The sequence below is a fragment of the Geotrypetes seraphini genome, chromosome 1, assembly GCF_902459505.1.
Source record: "Geotrypetes seraphini chromosome 1, aGeoSer1.1, whole genome shotgun sequence".
In the NCBI taxonomy this organism is placed as follows: Eukaryota; Metazoa; Chordata; class Amphibia; order Gymnophiona; family Dermophiidae; genus Geotrypetes; species Geotrypetes seraphini.
Genome location: NC_047084.1, coordinates 380975009 through 380994053, shown reverse-complemented (window position 1 = coordinate 380994053; position 19045 = coordinate 380975009). Strand labels below are relative to the sequence as shown.

At 44.4% G+C, this 19045-nt stretch overlaps 1 protein-coding gene across 3 annotated transcripts in view; it reads right to left on the bottom strand.

Moving 5' to 3' along the window:
- TEX15 (testis expressed 15, meiosis and synapsis associated) overlaps nucleotides 1–19045 on the bottom strand; it is a 330325-nt gene that overhangs the window by 102930 nt on the left and 208350 nt on the right. For all 3 annotated transcript variants that reach the window (XM_033915922.1, XM_033915913.1, XM_033915932.1), the window contains exon 9: nucleotides 4464–4525. In XM_033915922.1, the coding sequence (XP_033771813.1) occupies nucleotides 4464–4525 (62 nt within the window). The remainder of the gene's footprint in view (nucleotides 1–4463; nucleotides 4526–19045) is intronic.

The following is a 19045-nucleotide window of genomic DNA, read 5'->3' as shown; positions in this document are numbered from 1 at the left end:
TTCCCCATCCTCCCATGTACCTAAATCCTTCTTGACGACACCAGGCTTTGAGCCATCTGTTGAAGATCTCAGTATTTAGTGTTCTTTCCTCTCCTTTTCCATATGTAGCCCAGTAGCTTGTTCTCACAGTGCCCAATCCAGGTCACTAGTACCTGGCCAAAATCCAGAGAGTAGCAACATTCCATGTTACCGATTCAGGGCAAGCAGTGGTTTCCCCCATGTCTTTCTCAATGACAGACTATGGACTTTTTCTCCAGGAAATTGTCCAAACTCTTCTTAAAACCAGCTATGCTCTCCACTTTACCATAAACTCTGGCAATGCATTCCAGAGTTTAACAATTCTCTGAGTGAAAAAATATTTCCTCCTATTGGTTTTAAAAGTATTTCCCTTTAACTTTGAGTGTTTCAACATGCTTGCTACTTTTTTTTCATACTCAGGTAGATAAATTATTGAATGCCTCTCATATCCAGTGGCATAATAAGGGGGCGGGGGGTGGTCTGCCCTGGGCGCTGTCTTGGTGAGGGCACCAGCACCTCTCCACGCCATGCTCAAGTCCTCCCTTCACAACCTCCCCTATACTTCTATCAATCTTCATCAGCGCAACTACTCTGGCCTGCTGCTTGCGCTGGCCTGGCTCCCTCTGAAATCACTTCCAGGTCACGGGGCCAGGCTGTGACGTCAGAGGGAAAGCCAACAACAGTGTGAGCAGCAGGCTGGAGAAGCTGCTCTTGCTGTTATTTAAAAAAACCCTTAAAATCAAATCAGGAAAAATCCAAGATGGCTTCTGAGGGCTTATTTTAACTAAACATTGCCTGGAAAACCACAGAGAACCTTAAAAAGTGGTGATTTTAGGAGGGGGGGGGGTTGGGCATACAGGGAAACCACCTAAAACCCCCAAAATCTCTGATTCAAGCTGTCATCTTGTACTCACAGAAACATGTGCTGACAGGAAAACACTGAAGAGCTGAAACAGCTCACAGAGACTATGCAGGTCCTTGACCTGATGGGCCACCGCGCGAGCGGACTGCTAGGCAGGATGGACCTCTGGTCTGACCCAGCAGAGGCACTGCTTATGTCCTATGCCTCAACTTCCTGGAATCTTCTGACTGCCCCACCGGCATGACATCCACAGCTGGTCACCTCTGCCACTCTCGGACACGCCCTGCAGCATGCCTGGCGGATGAACGCAGTCTGGCCCCGCCTCCATGGAACCACGCAGCCTGTGCTTGACCCACTAGCAGACGAACCTGGGGTGAGCTAGCTCCCAAGGGAGGAGTCCCTGAGCTCCGATTTAATGTGCAGGCTGTCCATAGGGCTTACTGACAAGCAGAGAACCCTCCAGAAGCAGTTTTCCCCAAAGGTCTGAGCTATCCCACAGATGGAGCTGTCCCCACAGGGAACCTCCGCAGCATGAGGGCGAAAGCTGCAAACACAAAGACTTAAATTACACGAAATAAAATACGAGTAGAAAAGACAAGCTCCTACAGCCTGGCTTGTAGGAAGAAGAACAGATGTTCACAGTGACAGTGATGAGGTAAGAAGGAGAGGGGTTTAAGCCTCTGAAGTTTGAGGCTTCCTACAAAGTCCTGGCAGATGGAGGGAAATAAACACTGGTCCCAGAATAAAGTGGGATTGTACAAGAACTTCTAGCCATAGAAAACTTCTAGCCTCGAAAAAAGCCAACAGGATGCTGGGCATCATAAAAAAGGGCATAACAACCAGAACACGGGAAGTCATCATGCCATTATATCGAGCGATGGTGCGTCCGCATCTGGAATACTGCGTTCAGTACTGGTCGCCGCACCTCAAGAAGGACATGGCGGTACTTGAGAGAGTCCAAAGGAGAGCAACGAAAATGGTAAAAGGGCTGGAACACTGCTCATACGCCGAGAGGCTGGATAGGCTGGGGCTCTTCTCTCTGGAAAAAAGGAGGCTCAGGGGAGATATGATAGAGACCTTCAAGATCATGAGGGGCATAGAGAGGGTGGATAGGGACAGATTCTTCAGACTGAAGGGGACAGCAAATACAAGGGGGCATTCTGAGAAACTGAAGGGAGATAGGTTCAGAACAAATGCAAGGAAGTTCTTTTTCACCCAGAGGGTCGTGGACACTTGGAATGCGCTACCGGAGGAAGTGATCAGGCAGGGTACGGTCCAAGGATTCAAACAGGGATTGGACGGATTCCTGAGGGATAAAGGGATCATGGGATACTGAGGGAGGAGCTGGGATGTAACAAAAGTATAGAAAGTTTGTCAGGTAATGAGTATAAACCAACCAGGTCGTGCATGTGCAGGACCGGAGGGCTGGGACTTCGATGGGAAGGCAGGACCAAATTGGGAGGCCAAGGTGGCAGGGGAGCCCCTTCAGACGATTCAGACAGGTTGTGATCTGTTTGGGCCGCCGCGGGAGCGGACTGCTGGGCAGGATGGACCTATGGTCTGACCCGGCAGAGGCACTGCTTATGTTCTTATGTTCTTATTAACAAATAAGTTACTATACTTATTCAAACATCCAGCTTTCTCTACTTCACCAAGCTTTATAACAACATCAAGTAGTGGAAGCTGTTGCCTAAACATCTAGCCTACTAGGTCCCCATACCTTTGGTGGATGGTACTTGGCCACCACTAACTTGCCAGCACCGACATAATTGACTGGGGAGCTGTAAGCTGCTGGTACCAACCTAGCTAGTCTACAGTGTCCCTAAGTTGTACTTTATTTGCTTCTACTTTTCTTCTGATAACCGTAGTAGACAGTATTGAGCTAACATAAACCTCTGAGTTGCTTTTCTAGGGATTTGTAGCTATCCCTGCTCCAACCTGGCTATCCCAGGACATGCTATGTAGAGAATGACATGGTGACAAAATTCATCATCGTTCCCGTCCCTGTGGATAACCTCGGGAAACTATTCCCATGTCATTCTTTAAGGAGAGAGAAAAGAATTAGACTATGAATGGGTACAACCATTGACCCTCAAACCTTGCAATAAAGCATGCTAGTATAGAAGAACTGAGGTTTTAGATGGGATGGTTTCCCGCGGTTATCTGCAGGAACAGGAACGATGTTTAATTCTGTCACTGTGTCATTCTCTACTGCTGTGACTCTGCGCTGTGCCTCCTTTATCAAGCTTTCTTTCAAAGGAGGGAAAGGAGAATTGTCTAGAATATCACAACTTCCCAAACCTGCTTCTAGAATTGTCCTCCATTTCTGTCCCCCTAATTCTGTATGCACAAGAACTTTGTTCATAATAAATAAGTGATGCAAACTGCCCATTTCATTAAAAAAAAAAAAAAAAAAACCCCCAGCAGATTTAAATGAAATAAATTGAGAGCCAGCAAGGTCCAAAACACAGACAATAAAATCCTGGTGCGTACATACTCTAATTAACAAAAATCACTACATTGTCTACTGGAAATGGGAACACAAGCTATATAGTATTTATCTTCCCATTTTTTAATGGCTAATACATTCCAAAACTTCCTAGGATGATAACAGCCAGGCCAAACTTCTAATAAGATGTACTGGTATACCGTATATACTTGAACCTAAACTGACCCAAATATAAACCAAGGTAACCTTTTTCTCCCCGAAAAAGGTTGACTAATATAAACCGTGTGTGTGTGTTTAATATTCAAGTGCAGTGCCTTGTCTTACCCTGTCAGGCTATGCATCCTGTTTCCCCTTCATCCCTGCTCTGCAGCCAGCCCCCTCCCTCTCCTGCCCTGCCCGTCTCTGCACCCAGCCCCTCCCTCCTTCCCTGGTTCTGTATCCTGTCCCCCCCTCCCGATACCTTGCAATCCTGCGCTTAGGTCCTGGTGGTCCAGTGGTGAGCTGGGACAGCAGGGATCCCTCCCGCCTCCTGTCCTAGCTGATTGTAAGAATTTTTACCTCCCTTCCGCCTTCCCCGCATATCTTTAGAATCCCTGGTGGTACCTTCCTTTACTCCTGCCTGTCCAGATCTGCTAGCTGATTGGCTACCGTGAACTTGAAGCAGCCAATCGGCTAGTGGCTCTGCACAGGCAGAAGTGAAGGAAGGTCACTCCTGCCGTGGTTCACCACTGGACCACCAGGGATTCTAAAGGTACGTGGGGGAGGTGGGAGGGAGGTAAATATTCTTAGTATTGGCTGGGACAGGAGGTGGGAGGGATCTCTGCTGTCCCGGTTCACTGCTGGACCCACCAGGGATTTAAAAGGTACACTGGGGAGGGGGAAGGAGGTAAAAATTATTAGAGCCGGCTGGGACAGGAGACGGAAGGGATCCCTTCTGTCCCAGCCCACCACTGGACCTCCAGGTCTCATGGCAGGCCCGGAAAAGGCCTGCAACAAATTTGAGAGGGGGGGTGCAGATCAGCGCTGACTCAAATATAAACCAAAACCCCCATTTTCAAAAATCTCAGTTTATATTCAAGTATTTACAATAACTTCAAAGAAACACTCAAATGTGACAATTTGAGATTGGCCTACCTTTTATTGTTGCAAACATCATCATTGTGTTCTGCGGTTTTGCTGAGAGAATCATCATTAACCTGAGAGAAAATATAATGGGTTCTCTTTGTAAGTTCACACATTTGCTGCATTTACATTCAGAGCAACATATTACCCTTTCTCTAGAATTTGGTGCATAAGTTCAAAATCAAAAAGATTAACACTGTTAATTTATTGACTAATTGACTCAGGATCTGGGAAATGAGTAAGAATACATTTTTCCTACTTTTCTGTCTCACACTTTCCCAATAAGGATTAACACTGTTAATTTATTGACTAATTGACTCAGGACCTGGGAAATGAGTAAGAATACATTTTTCCTACTTTTCTGTCTCACACTTTGCCAATAGTCTTGGCAGTTTCAGGGGATAATATCCCCATATCTCGCTGTGCACTAATCTACTTCAAATGGCGACCAGTAAAGCGAAATGCCTAACTCTGCCGCAGTGGCGTACCTAGGGTATGTGGCACCCGGGGCCCATCATTTTTTGACACCCCCCTCCCATGTAAAAAAATATTTTTTGTAATGACCATGAAACGGAATAAATGGTCAGAATAGAAACAGGCAGTGAAAATTTTCTTATATTCCAAACATAACATAACATAAATTATGTCTGAATTGTCATGACATCAGAAGTACATATGGAGTAGTTGCAGGTGATGCTTGGGACAGTTCTGATTGTGTTAGTTCGGTTTTATGTGTTTTTTGAATAGAAGGGTTTTTATTTCTTTTTGAAGGTTTTGCAGTATGTGGTCGATGTCAATTGGTTGTAGGGTTGGGGGTCGAGTGTTGCAGCTCGAATGGCTAGGAGGTTGTCAAACTGTTTTTTTCTTTTGACGTTTTTGGTTGGAGGGTGTGTGAATGGTGCGTGAGTTCTCCTATGTCTGTTTGAAGTGGATTGAATTATTTAGTTGAAGAAATTAGTTACCCCCTCATCCCACATACATTAATTCTCTTCCATTTTTGTTCCCATTATAAAAAACACTGATAAGTTCCCAGAAAAAAAATACATTAAAATAAGAAGTGAAAACAAAGGCCCCTACAGATGAGAACATAACATAAGAATAGCCTAACTGGGTCAGACCAATGGTCCATCATGCCCAGTAGCCCATTCTCATGGTAGCCAATCCAGGATACTAATACCTGGTCAAAACCCAAAGAGTAGCAACATTCCATGTTACCGATCCAGGGCAAGCAGACACTTCCCCCATGTCTTAATAACAGATTATGGACTTTTCCTCCAGGAATTTGTCCAAATCTAAACCAGCTACACTATCTGCTTTTACCATAACTTCTGGCCACTTCATTTTTAAGTTTAGATCTTTCCTTTCAAACAGAGACCTTGCTAGATGTCAAATACAGCACAAGGTAACTTCACATGGACTTAGCTGTGCAGGAAATGTGAATCTCCTCATACACCCACCATATAGTGCAAAAATGTGCAAAGGTCTGTTTTTTTCTTTCGATCACTACATAGCCTAATGCCACACAAGCAGCGCTGTTACAAACATATTCTGTAGGTCAATGCTAAGGATAACAAAGTTTCCTTCCTTGGACCAGAAGGAGATACTGATAAACCACTGGAAGAGATCCCAACACAACACCCAAAGACCCACTCAGTGTGTGAACCAGTTGAGTGGAGTGGACTAACTGGGGGGTGGAAATGGGCCCGGAGTTTGCTCAGCAGAATTTCCCAGACCACCTCTTCCTCTCAACACATTGACACGCTGCCACCACCACCATTAGAAACACTTCACTGGGTAGGCCAGCTATGCTATAAACTTTATAAAACACATTATTATATTTTCTTATAAAGCACATATTTTAACTGAACTCTCTGACATCCTCAGCCTTTCCATTCACAAAAATAGAAGGAAGAAAAGTTCCCATTTCCTGCTGTTTCATGTCCCCGGCCTATACAATATTTTTTTTCTGCAGACCCTTCAAAAGTCTGACCAAATCCTCGTTTCACTTGCATTATAAAGTACTGAGGATGCCATCTCTCCCCAATCCCAGGTCCTAAAGTCTAAGACAGTAGCGCAAACTAATGCTGCCAGATTCAGGAAAAAAAATTTTGATTCGATTCAGCCTATTGAATTGGTTTTTCAATTCGATTTTCCTGCCCAGTTGGGTGATTTTTTTCAAAACTCCTGGTGGGTTTTATAGCTTTTTCACCCCCTTTGGCTTCTCCTAACCACACTGGCGCTGTGGTGTAAATAAAATAAAGAAACAAAAAGGACTTTTCCTCTCTCTGTTAAATCCTAGCTCACGTTTGCAGTCCAACACCAGCTCTGTCAGGATACACATTTCAAATCTGACATATTATAATCACAAAACAGAAAATAAAATTAATTTTTCTACCTTTTGTTGTCTGGTTATATTTCAAATCTTGTTGGTCCAAGGCTCTGGTTTTCTTCTGATAACTTGCTTACCAGGGTCTCCTTCTTTCTTCTTTCTGCGTGCTAACCATCCATCTGCCAACTCTGTCCTCCCTTTCCATTTCCCTTCCCTCCCCAGGAAGTCTGGTATCTTTCCTTTTTTTCATCTCCCTCCACAGATCCACCTTTTCTTAACTACCCTTTCATCCGGCATCTCTCCCTCCTTCCCCACCACCCCAGAGTCCACCATCTCTCCCTTTCTTTTCCCAATTACCCTCCTATCCAATATCTCTATCCCTCCTCCACACCATCCCTTGTGTCCAATTTCTCTCCCTTTCAGTTCCTTCCCTCCCTAAATCCCATGGTCCATCATTTCTCTCCCTCTCCTCTATTTTCAGACCCATTATTTCTTCATCCCCCCCCCAAAGTTTGGCATATGCACGTCTCTTTGAACACCCCCTTCCCTCCGTGTACTTCTAAACCAGGGTCCCCAAAGGCCTGTCCCCCCTTAAAGGTCTGCCTGTCCCCCCTTGAAGGCCTGCACCCCCCTTGAAGGCCTGTCCCACCCCCTTGTAGGCCTGTCCCCCCCTTGAAGACCTTTCCCTCCCCCTTGTAGGCCTATCCCCCCACCTTGAAGACCTGCCTGCCTGTCCCCCCCTTGAAGGCCTGTCCCCCCCTTGAAGGTCTGCACCCCCAGAAGGCCTGCATCCCCCTGAAGGCCTGTCCCCCCCTTGAAGGCCTGTCCCACCCCCTTGTAGGCCTGTCCCCCCCTTGTAGGTCTGTCCCCCCCTTGAAGGCCTGCCTGCCTGTCCCCCCCTTGAAGGCCTGTCCCCCCCTTGAAGGCCTGTCTCCCCCTTGAAGGCCTGCACCCCCCTGAAGGCCTGCACCCCCCCTGAAGGCCTGTCCCACCCCCTTGTAGGCCTGCCCACCCCCTTGTAGACCTGTCCCCCTTGTAGACCTGTCCCCCCTTGAAGGCCTGCCTGCCCCCCCCTTGAAGGCCTGTCCCTCCCCCTTGAAGGTCTGCACCCCCCGAAGGCCTGCCCCCCCCTTGAAGGCCTGCCTGCCTGTCACCCCCCTCCCCCTTGAATGCCTGCCTGCCTGCCCACCCGCCCCACCCCGAAGGACCGCTCGCCCCCCTGGCCTCCCCGCACCACCTATGAAGCAACACTACCTATGCTCCCGGCCTTGCCGTTCAGTCCCCACCACCACCACCACCCCCGAAGGACCGCTCGCCCCACTGACCTTCCTGCACCACCTATGAAGCAGCCGCAGCAGGATCGCGATGTCAGCTATCCCTGCGCTGCTTAGGCGTTGGTTCCTGCGCCGCGTTCCCACCCCTCCTCTGACATCAGAGGAGGGGCGGGACCGCGGCGCAGGAAGGAGCGCCCAAGCAGCTCAGGGATAGCTGACCTTGCGATCCTGCTGCTTGCTGCTTCACAGGTGGTGCAGGAAGGTCAGTGGGGCGAGCGGTCCTTCGGGGGTGTGGGGGGACTGAACGGCAAGGCCGGGAGCACCCCTTCAGGGCTGGCACCCGGGGCGGACCGCCCCTCCCGCCCCCCACTTGGTACGCCACTGCTCTGCCGGCTTTCGTATAGAAACATGATGGCAAATAAAGGCCAAATGGCTCATCCAGTCTGCCCATCCAAAGTAACCATTATCGCTTCCTTTCTCTAAGAGATCCCATGGGCCTATCCCACACTTTCTTGAATTCAGACACAATCTCTGTCTCCACCATCTCTTCCAGGAGTCTATTCCACATATCTGGTCCCCTTACTGTAAAAAAAATATTTCCTTAGATTACTCCTGAGCTTATCACCTCTTAACTTCATCCTATGCCATCTCATTGCAGAGTTTCCTTTTAAATGAAAGAGACTTGACTCATGCACATTTACATTACATAGGCGCTTCTTTTTTAAAAGAAAAACTTTCCTCTTCAGGGCAGCTCCACTTTGATCGAGTGCTGCCCCAACTACAGGCAAGGGAAGAAGTTGGCCGGGTGTGAGAGACCAGCTCCACCCCCAAAAGCCCTTGCAGCACTTCTTTAAAAGAAAAACTTCCTGATTGTTTAACAGTTCCCCTTTCCTTTGGCTCTGCCATTTTGTTCTTCCTGGAGCAACTGAGGATCCCCTCGGGCATGGGAGAGCACTCCACCCCTCACCGACACTCCAGCCGCTGAGCCAGTTGGAGGATTCAGCGGGAAACCTTGCTTGTTTAAAAGTTCCCGTGTCCTTTGGCTTTGCCATTTTGTTCTTCCCGGAGTAACAAAGGATTCCCTCGGGCGTGGGAGAGCACTTCTCCCCCCACCGATGCTCCAGCCGCTGAGCCAGTTAAAAAGCTCAGCACCTAAAGTCTTTACCTGCCCGACCTAGCCCCACAACAACGCCCCTGAATATCCGACTACTCATCAGCCCCAGTGGAGACTGACAAACACAATTCCAGCACCTCAACAAGAAAAAAAAAGGAGGAAGAATTCTTCCATTTTCCCCTCTGCCCTGGGCCCAACTTTGCCCCACAGAAACACAGATTAGCCTTAACCTTCCCTACTCCAGATCACACGGACCATTTTTCAGCCCCAACCACACACATAATCACACTGAAATCTCAATCACTTACCACCAACAAACACCCAGAAAAAGATCAACTATCTAACCCCCAAGAAATCACCTTTAACCTCACTCCAACCAACCCCCTACCTCCTATCTTTCACAATGAAAGCTATACCACAAACACAAACTATCCTACTGATCATCTTGCTCCTAACCAACTGGAAGGCTGCAGCAAACAACATTTCCCCAATACCAATTATTTCAATTACAAATAGAATTCACCACCCAGCCAGGAGAACCATTACAGACAGAAACACAAACTTAGACCTGCATACACCATATCATCACACCAACAAGCCCTTCCAGGACTAAACCACACCCTCAACCATGAGCACTTATCTACCCAAAAGCAACAAATAGTGCGCAAACAAAATACACAACACTAACATGTGCCTACATAAACATCAGAGCTCTAGGCCCACAGACAGTACACATAAGACTGGATAAAAACTGAAAATCTAGACTGCTTCTTCCTCATGTAAGTTTGCACGAAGGGATACAAGATAACAGGGAAAAAAAAAAGGAGGAGGAGGTAATAGAAACATAGAAACATAGAAGATGACGGCAGAAAAGGGCTACAGCCCATCAAGTATGCCCACTCTGCTTACCCACCCCCTGTCTATGCCCTAATGACCCAATTTCCTTATCTTGACCCTCGTAGGGATCCCACATGGGTATCCCATTTATTCTTAAGGTCTAGCCATCTTACTCCAAAACTCCCTAAACTTAAACATACTAGCAAAACGTCCACCCCATACATGGATATACTAGCCTGTCAATTTTCATGCACCACACTAAAAGTATCCATAACCTGCATGCTCTGCTACATAACACCAGGGAATTGGAACACAGCAGGACCAGAATTCGAAGATTTTATATCCCGAAACTCACTAATGGCAACTTACAACCTAATCCTAGGAGATCTAAACTCCATCTCGAAGGCCAAACCTCTAAGTAGAAAGCCTACTATGTTACATCGAAGCCTTAACTTACAAGATCTTAGACCCACAAACCACACACGAGTAAGGTCACCAGCTTGACATTGCAGCCTTCATGACCCAACAACCCATTCTACCAGAGATTCAAACCTCAAATGGAAAATGGTCCAGATCCATCTGTTCAGACCTTCAATATCCACTGGGCCAAAGGCAAAACCAAACCAAAATCCCAAAGCTTAACCTACAAATCATGTACATATATTGACCCCTCCAAATTCTGGAACAAAACAGATGTTACAATCCAAGAATATGACCCCAAAGACTTCATCTCACAATGGTGCAATATAAGTACAACTATCCTAGACGAGCTAGCCCCAATACAAACAAAAACCAGAATCAGCAGACAGTCAGACAAATGGTTCAACAACGAACCTCCTACTCAAAAGACATTGCAGATGACTAGAAAGAAAATGGAGAAAAAGTAATCAAGAACACAAAAGAGCAGCATGGAAAAAACTAAACGAAAAATACAAACTAAAACTAAAAGAAAAAAGAAAGACATATTACACAAACCAAATAGGCATAGAAGCCCAAGACACAAAAAAACTATTCCAATTACTAAAAGAACTCACAAACACCAAACCCTACCTAGCCAAAAACGACAACCCTCTCCCTTCAGTCACCCTTTTAGTTGAATACTTTAAAATCAAAATTACAACTGCCAGGACAAACTTTGCAGGAACCCCAACCCACCTAGAAGATATCACAATGCCCCCCACAGAAAAAGATTCAGCTGCAGCAGATAGAACCTGGTCCTACTTCTCCACAGTACAATGGTCCGACCTTAACAAACTCTATAAAAAATACAGCCATGCAGCTTGCGACCTAAACCAATGCCCTCCATACCTATTAAAAACCTCCGGCCTAAAATTCCACACTCTCCTCATGCAATGGATACAAACCATGCTCACAGATGGTCTTTTCCCACAAAACCTCTCCGAAATCATCGTCACCCCAATCTTAAAAGACCCGAAAGGAGCAACAGATCAACCATCCAACTACAGACCCATAGCCTCAATTCCATTATATGTCAAGCTAATGGAAGGCCTCACAGCTAAACTCCTCACCAACTACCTAGAAAACCACAACTTGCTCCACCCTACAGTCTGGATTCAGAACCAACTTCAGCACTGAGACACTACTAGGCTCCCTTCTGGACACAACTAGACACCTCAGCACAGGCAAAAAAATACTGATTATACAACTAGATCTCACCTGGTAGACCATGACATCTTGCTACAAAACTAGATACAACAGGAATCACAGGCAAAGTACACACATGGTTTCAAGGATTCCTACAATCCAGGACCTCTAGAGTAAAGACAAACAATGAAAAATCAGAACCATGGTCCAAGCCCTGTGGTGTACCCCAAGGATCGCCATTATCCCTAACACTCTTCAATCTCTATATTGCATCCCTCGGCACCTGCCTAGATAAAATAGACTTAACCTCCTATAGCTATGCAGATGACATCACCATTCTCCTTCCTTTTGTTCAACCAATGCCCACCATGACAGACCCACTACACAAAACTCTAGAAACAGTGTCAACATGGATGAAAGACCACAAACTAAAACTGAACCCAGACAAAACAAAATTCATACTTCTCGAAAAAAAATAAAACCCCAACCATAACAAACCTAGTAATATACTCAATCACATAATTCAACCCACTCTAAAACTTCTGGGAATGACGATAGACAGATGCTGCACCATGCAACCACAAATCAACAAAACAATACAGAAATCATTTGCGGTCATGAGAGACCTAAGGCAAGTTCGAAAATTCTTCGACAGAGAACAATTCCAGCTCATAGTCCAGTCCCTAGTCCTAGGTCTCCTTGATTACTGCAACATCTTCTATCTCCCCTGCCCCGCAACAATGATAAAACAACTACAAACAGTACAAAACACAGCCCTGAGACTAATCTATTCACTAAGAAAACACGACCACATCACCGAGGCATACCTTGATCACACTGGCTCCCAATTCAAGCAAGAAAACTATTTAAATTCTACTGTCTACTATTTAAATCCATAAATGGTGACAGCCCAGCCTACTTGAACAACCGCCTAATCCAAACTACCACAACCAGACACAGGAGAACCCAGACACCATTCACATATTCTCCAATCAGAGACATCAAATGGAAAAAACTGTACAATGGCCTTCTAGCCACACAGGCAGCAAAACTAGACCACCAACTCTCTAATCTACTAATTGCGACCCCAGACTATAAAACTTACAGAAAAGAAATAAAAACCTTGCTATTCAATGAAATGAAATATTTCAATCCTCTGAAGCAACCCGCTCTACTCTGTAACACCTCTGGACATGTCCAGAAATCCTCTTCTGTAATCCACCTTGAACCGCAATAAAAATCACTAATGTAATGTAATAATAATAATAATAACTTTATTTTTGTATACCGCAATACCACAAAACAGTTCAGAGCGGTTTACAGGTTAAGAGACTGTACATTTACAGCGAAGTTACAGCATATCAGAAAACAGTTCAGCATATCAGAAAACAGTTCAGGGCAATTTATGCAATGAAGGTGCAGAGAATTAGTTAACAAGTGTATGGTATAAACCAGTGACAATTACAAAATGATCCAATAGTTGTTGCAAGGGGGGTTGCCAACCGGGGAAGAGGGGAGGAAGGGTAGGGAGGGAGGCGAGGTTGGGATTATTAGTTTGGTAGGGAGGGCGGGGGTTAGAGGAATTTATCAAAGAGGTAAGATTTGAGAGATTTCCTGAAGGATTGATAAGTTGGGGCAAGAGAGATGAGGGTGGACAGGCAGTCATTCCATTTGCCAGCTTGGAAAGAGAGGGTTTTGTCGAAGAATCTTTTGTAGATGCATCCTTTTGGGGAGGGGTAGGCAAACAGGTGGGCATTGCGTGTACGTTTTTATCATATCTCCCCTCTCCCGCCTTTCCTCCAAAGTATACAGATTGAGATCTTTAAGCCTGTCCCCATATGCCTAATGATGAAGACCACATACCATTTTAGTAGCCTTCCTCTGGATCAACTTCATCCTTTATATATCTTTTTGAAGGTGCGGCCTCCAGAATTGTACACAATATTCTAAATGAGGTCTCACCAGTCTTATATAAGGGCATCAATACCTTTACATTACATTAGTGATTTCTATTCCACCAATACTTTGTGGTTCAAAGCGGATTACATAAAAGTTTTCAGAGATTATATAACAGTTTACAGGAATAGCATAAGAGATGTCATAAGAGTTACATAAGAATTACCAAAGAGTTGTCGAGATCTTAAGAACATAAGAACTGCCATCACCGGATCAAACCCAAGGTCCATCGAGTCCGGTGATCCGCACACGCGGAGGCCCAGTCAGGTGCACATCTGATGTAGTTTTAGTCACCCATATCCCTTTATGCCTCTCGTAAGGAGATGTGCATCTAATTTGCTTTTAAATCCTAGAACGGTGGATTCGATAATAACCTCCTCCGGGAGAGCATTCCAGGTGTCCACCACTCGCTGCGTGAAGCAGAACTTCCTGACATTTGTCCTGGTCTTGTCCCCCCTCAGCTTCAGTCCATGTCCTCTTGTCCATGTCACACTTGACAAGGTAAATAATTTTTTTCCTGCTCTATTTTGTTGATGCCTTTCAGTATTTTGAAAGTCTCAATCATGTCCCCTCGCAGTCTCCTCTTCTCAAGGGAGAACAGTCCCAGTTTCTTGAGTCGTTCCTCGTATTCCAAGTTCTTCATACCAGTTATTAGCATCGTTGCTCGTCTCTGCACCCTTTCCAGCATTTTTATATCCTTAAGGTGATAAATGTTGGGTAATAAGAATTACCAAAGAGTTGTCGAGATCTTAAGGTGGTAAGTGTTGGGTAAATAGAGGCATTTTAGCATTAGTTGGGTAGTTAGAAGCATATTAGAGTATATTAAGGGTGTAGAGTGGGTAGGTGGGGTTTAGGTAGGAACTGGTCATATTATATAGGTTTTATGTATTTTTTTGAAGAGTAGGGTTTTAGTATCTTTCTTGAAGGTTTTGTAGTCTGTGGTCGATGACAACAGAATGGTGATTTGTCTGCCCAGTTTAGCTGCTTTGGTGGCTATTAGGTTGTCATATAGTTTTTTTCATTTGACATTTTTGGATGGTGTGTGTGTGTGAAAAGTGAGTGGGTTCTCCTGTGCCTGGATGAGGAGGATTGAGTTAGTTGGTTATTCCAGTAGGTTGGACTTTCTCCGTTAATAGCTTTGAATAGTAGGCAGTAGAATTTGAAGTGTACTCTTGCTTGGCTTGGCTTGGGAGCCAGTGAGAGTCATGGTATGCTTCTGTGATGTGATCATATTTTTTCAATAAGTCTTAGGGCTGTATTTTGTATAGTTTGTAATTGTTTTATCATGGTCGCTGTACATGGGTATAGTATGTTGCAGTAGTCTATTAATCCAAGGATAAGGGATTGTACCAAAAGTAGGAATTGTTTCCTGTCGAAGAATTTTCGGATTTGTCTTAGATTTCTGATGGTTACGAATGATGCTTTTATTACTTTGTTGATTTGTGGTTGCATGGTACAGCCTCTGTCAATTAGTACTCCCAGAAGTTTTAGTGTGAGTTGAATAGGATATGAGATCCAGTTTATTACTAGATATGTTAAGGTAGGAGTTTTATTATTTACTAGGAGGATGAAGTTTGTTTTGTCAGGGTTAAGTTTTAATTTGTGCTCTGTCATCCATGTTGCTACTTTTTCGAGTGTTCTGTGTATTGTGCTTGTCATGGTGGGTTCTGGGTGGTCAAAGGGGAGGAGAATAGTGATGTCATCTGCATAGCTTTATGAGGTTATGCCATGTTTGTCTAGGTAGAAGCTGAGGGAGGCTATGTATATATTGAATAGTGTGGGTGATATAGGTAATCCCTGGGGAACTCCGCAGGGTTTGAACCAGGGTTCTGATTTTTCTTGCTTTGTTTTAACCCTGTAGGTTCTGGATTGTAGGAAGCCTTTGAACCATGAAAGTACCTTGTCTGAGATTCCAATGGAGTCTAGAGTTTGTATGAGAATGCCCTGATCAACCAGGTTGAAGGCTGCAGAAAGGTCTAGTTGTATGAGCAGGATTTTCTTGCCTGTACAGAGGTATTGTCTGGCAGTGTCCATTAGTGTTCCTAGTATGGTCTCCGTGCTGTGGTTGGCTCTGAAGCCAGACTGTGTGGGGTGGAGTAAATTGTGTTTGTCTAGGTATGAGGTTAAGGTTTTGGCTACGAGGCCTTCCATCAGCTTGACGTACAGTGGGATTGACGCTATGGGTCTGTAGTTGGATGGTTGGTCCGTTGTTCCTTTGGGGTCTTTTAATATCGGAGTTATGATGATTTCGCCGAGTTCTTGTGGGAAATGACCCTCTAATAATAAAGATTGTATCTATTGTAGAAGAAGGGAACAGAATAATGTACTTGAGGTTTTTCTACTGGCCATACCTCTCCCTATGCAACCTAGCATTCTTCTAGCTTTCGCTATCACCTTTTCAACCTGTTTGGCTACCTTAAGATCATCGCATACAATCATACCCAAGTCTCACTCTTCTGTCGTGCACATAAGTTCTTCACCCCCTAAATTGTACCGTTCTCTCGAGCTTTTAGAGCCCAAATGCATGACCTTGCATTTCTTAGCATTAAATTTTAGCTGCCAAATTTCAGACCATTTTTCAAGCTTTGCCAGGTCTTTCTTCGTGTTATTCATACCATCTGGCGTGTCTACTCTATTGCAGATTTTGGTATCATCCGCAGAGGCAAATCTTACCTGACAACCCTTCAGCAATATCATTTATTAAAATGTTAAAAAAGACAGGCCCAAGAACAGAACCTTGAGGCACACTACTGGTAACATCCCTTTCCTCAGAGCGATCTCCATTGATCACTACCCTCTGTCGCCTTCCACTCAACCAGTTCTTGACCCAGCCCGTCACTTTGGGACCCATTCCGAGGGCGCTCAGTTTATTTATTAGACATCTGTGTGGAACACTGTTAAAGGCTTTGCTAAAATCTAAATACACCACATCTAACACACATCCACTATCCAATTCTCTGGTCACCCAGTCAAAGAAATTGATTTTTTGATTTTTAAAATATATTTTTATTGAAAATTTTTTGATTAAAATACAAAGAAATTCAAATAATTATCAAATTCTAAGCCCTCTTTGAGCTATTTGAACCAACATATTATAACATAAAATAATCATACAGTTATGCTCATCCCCTCCCCTATTTCTTCCCCCTCACTCTTTATTCCTAAATCATCTTTCTAGCATATTCGTATAATGTTCTACATAAATTTCAACAATCTTTACTAGAGACTTGTAAAATCAAGTGCACCCATAAATCATTAGTAGGATCATAGCATTCATGATGTTTATCTGTTAGTTGTTCCAATGCCTTCAATGTAATCAATTTTATTTCCCAATCTTGTATAGTGGGGCCTATTGACTGTTTCCATTTTAATGCAATTACACATTTAGCTGCAGCAAGGCAAATACGCTTAATTCGTCTTTGCCACAAACATTACATTACATTAGTGATTTCTATTCCGCCTCGTCCTTTGTTATTATAAAGACCTAACAACCATGTCTTTGGATCTAGATGTACATAAAAATCCAGGCCCTTAGACATATATTGAGTGACAGAAAACCAAAAACATTGTATATAACTACAAGATCACCATATATGATAGAATGTTCCTTTTGCAGCAAGATATCTCCAACAAACATCAGTTGCTACTTGTGGGTACATAACACATATTCGATCTGGAGTGTAGTATGAACGTGTTAGAACTTTATAAGCATTCTCTTTAATTAGGATGCATGTGGACGATTTTGATACCTCCACAAATATTTTCCTCCATTCAGATTTAGTTAACTGAAGCCCTATATCCATCTCCCATAAGATCATGAATTTATGCCTAGTAAATTTACTGTTATTAAAAAACTTATACAGCACTGTAATTGGTCTTTGTATTATTTGAAACTTCACGCATAAGTTCTCTAAACTCTCATACTCAGTTTGGTTAATACCCAACCACCCTTGATGTTGTATAATGCTTAACCTGCAAATATGGAAATATATCCTTGGAGGATAGTTGATAGGATTTTTGTAATTCCACAAAAGGGATTATTTCTCCATTATCAATAAGCTATCTAAATCTTATTAATCCCTATTGTTCCCATCTAATAAAAACTTCTCCTTTTCTGCCTGCTTGAAAGGCTGGCTCAAATCTTATAGCTGAAGAGGAAAATATTACATTATTCCAGTGTATGGCAATCTTTCTTGAGCCAGGGCACACTAAACCTAGTGTCCCCGGTTTGAAACACCTGCAAAGTAAGTGTGCGATGTCGCCATGATGATGTCACGCATATGCGTGACATCATCATATTGACGTCCACACATGCGTAAAGGCCCTTCAAACGGGCCCTGCACCAACAGTGGGAGGTACTTCCAAAGAAAAGGGACGGCTGAAGAGAAGGAGAGGCGCTGGTGCAGGCTGATTGCCTACAGGACGTGTCTATTCACGAGAGGCAAGTCCTGTAGGCAGTCAGCCGGCGCTGGCGCCTCTTCTCCTGTCCAGTGTGCCATGGCACACCTGAAATCTTAGGAGGCACACAGTTTGCAATGCACTGCATTATTCCTATCATAAGATCGTCGTATCTTATACCAAAGTCCCAACAAATGGGAGACAAATGGGTTTTGAATACTTCTGTTATTTAATATGGTTTTCAAATGAGATGTCCAAATTAGATAACGTAAGGGAAAGTCTGGAAAACTAGTTTGTTGTATTAAAACCTGGTTTATCAGGAAAGCATTCCCCATCGAAAACTTGTTTGATTTGAGCTGCCCAATAATACCAAGTTATATTAGGCATTCTTCTTCCATCCCACTCAGGGCCCTGCCAAATAGTGTTCTAAGCAATCTTGGGCAAAGGTGAATGAGAGCATCCTGACATTGTTACGGAAGGAATGCTCTGAGGTGCACAGTGTCCAGTACAGCTCCGATGAACTGTAGGTTTTGAGAGGGCGGTAGCTGGGATTTTGGAAAGTTAATTTCGAACCCCAATTGTTGAAGGAACCAATAGTCTGTTGGGTCACTACAATAACCCCCTGAGATGTTGAATCATTGATGAGCCAGCCATCCAAGTAGGGAAAAACCTGGAGACCATGGCTGCGCAGAGCTGCTGCCACCCCAACTAGGCACTTGGTGAAAACCCTGGGAGATGATGCCTGGCCGAAAGGCAGCACTCTGTACTGAAAATGATGATTTTCCACCCGAAATCTGAGGAACTTGCAAGAGACTGGATGAATGGGAATGTGAGTGTAAGCCTCTTTGAGATCCAGAGAGCATAACCAATCATTGTGATCTAGAGACAGCATCCTCAATTTTTCTCTGACAAGAAATTTGTTGAAAGCTCTGAGATCCAGGATAGGTCGCAGATCCCCCGTCTTCTTCGGGACAAGGAAGTAACGGGAGTAAAACCCCGTGCTCTGCTGTTCCAAAGGAACCTCCTCGATGGCACAGAGATGAAGCAGAGCTTGAGCTTCCTGAAGAAGAAGGGTGGTCTG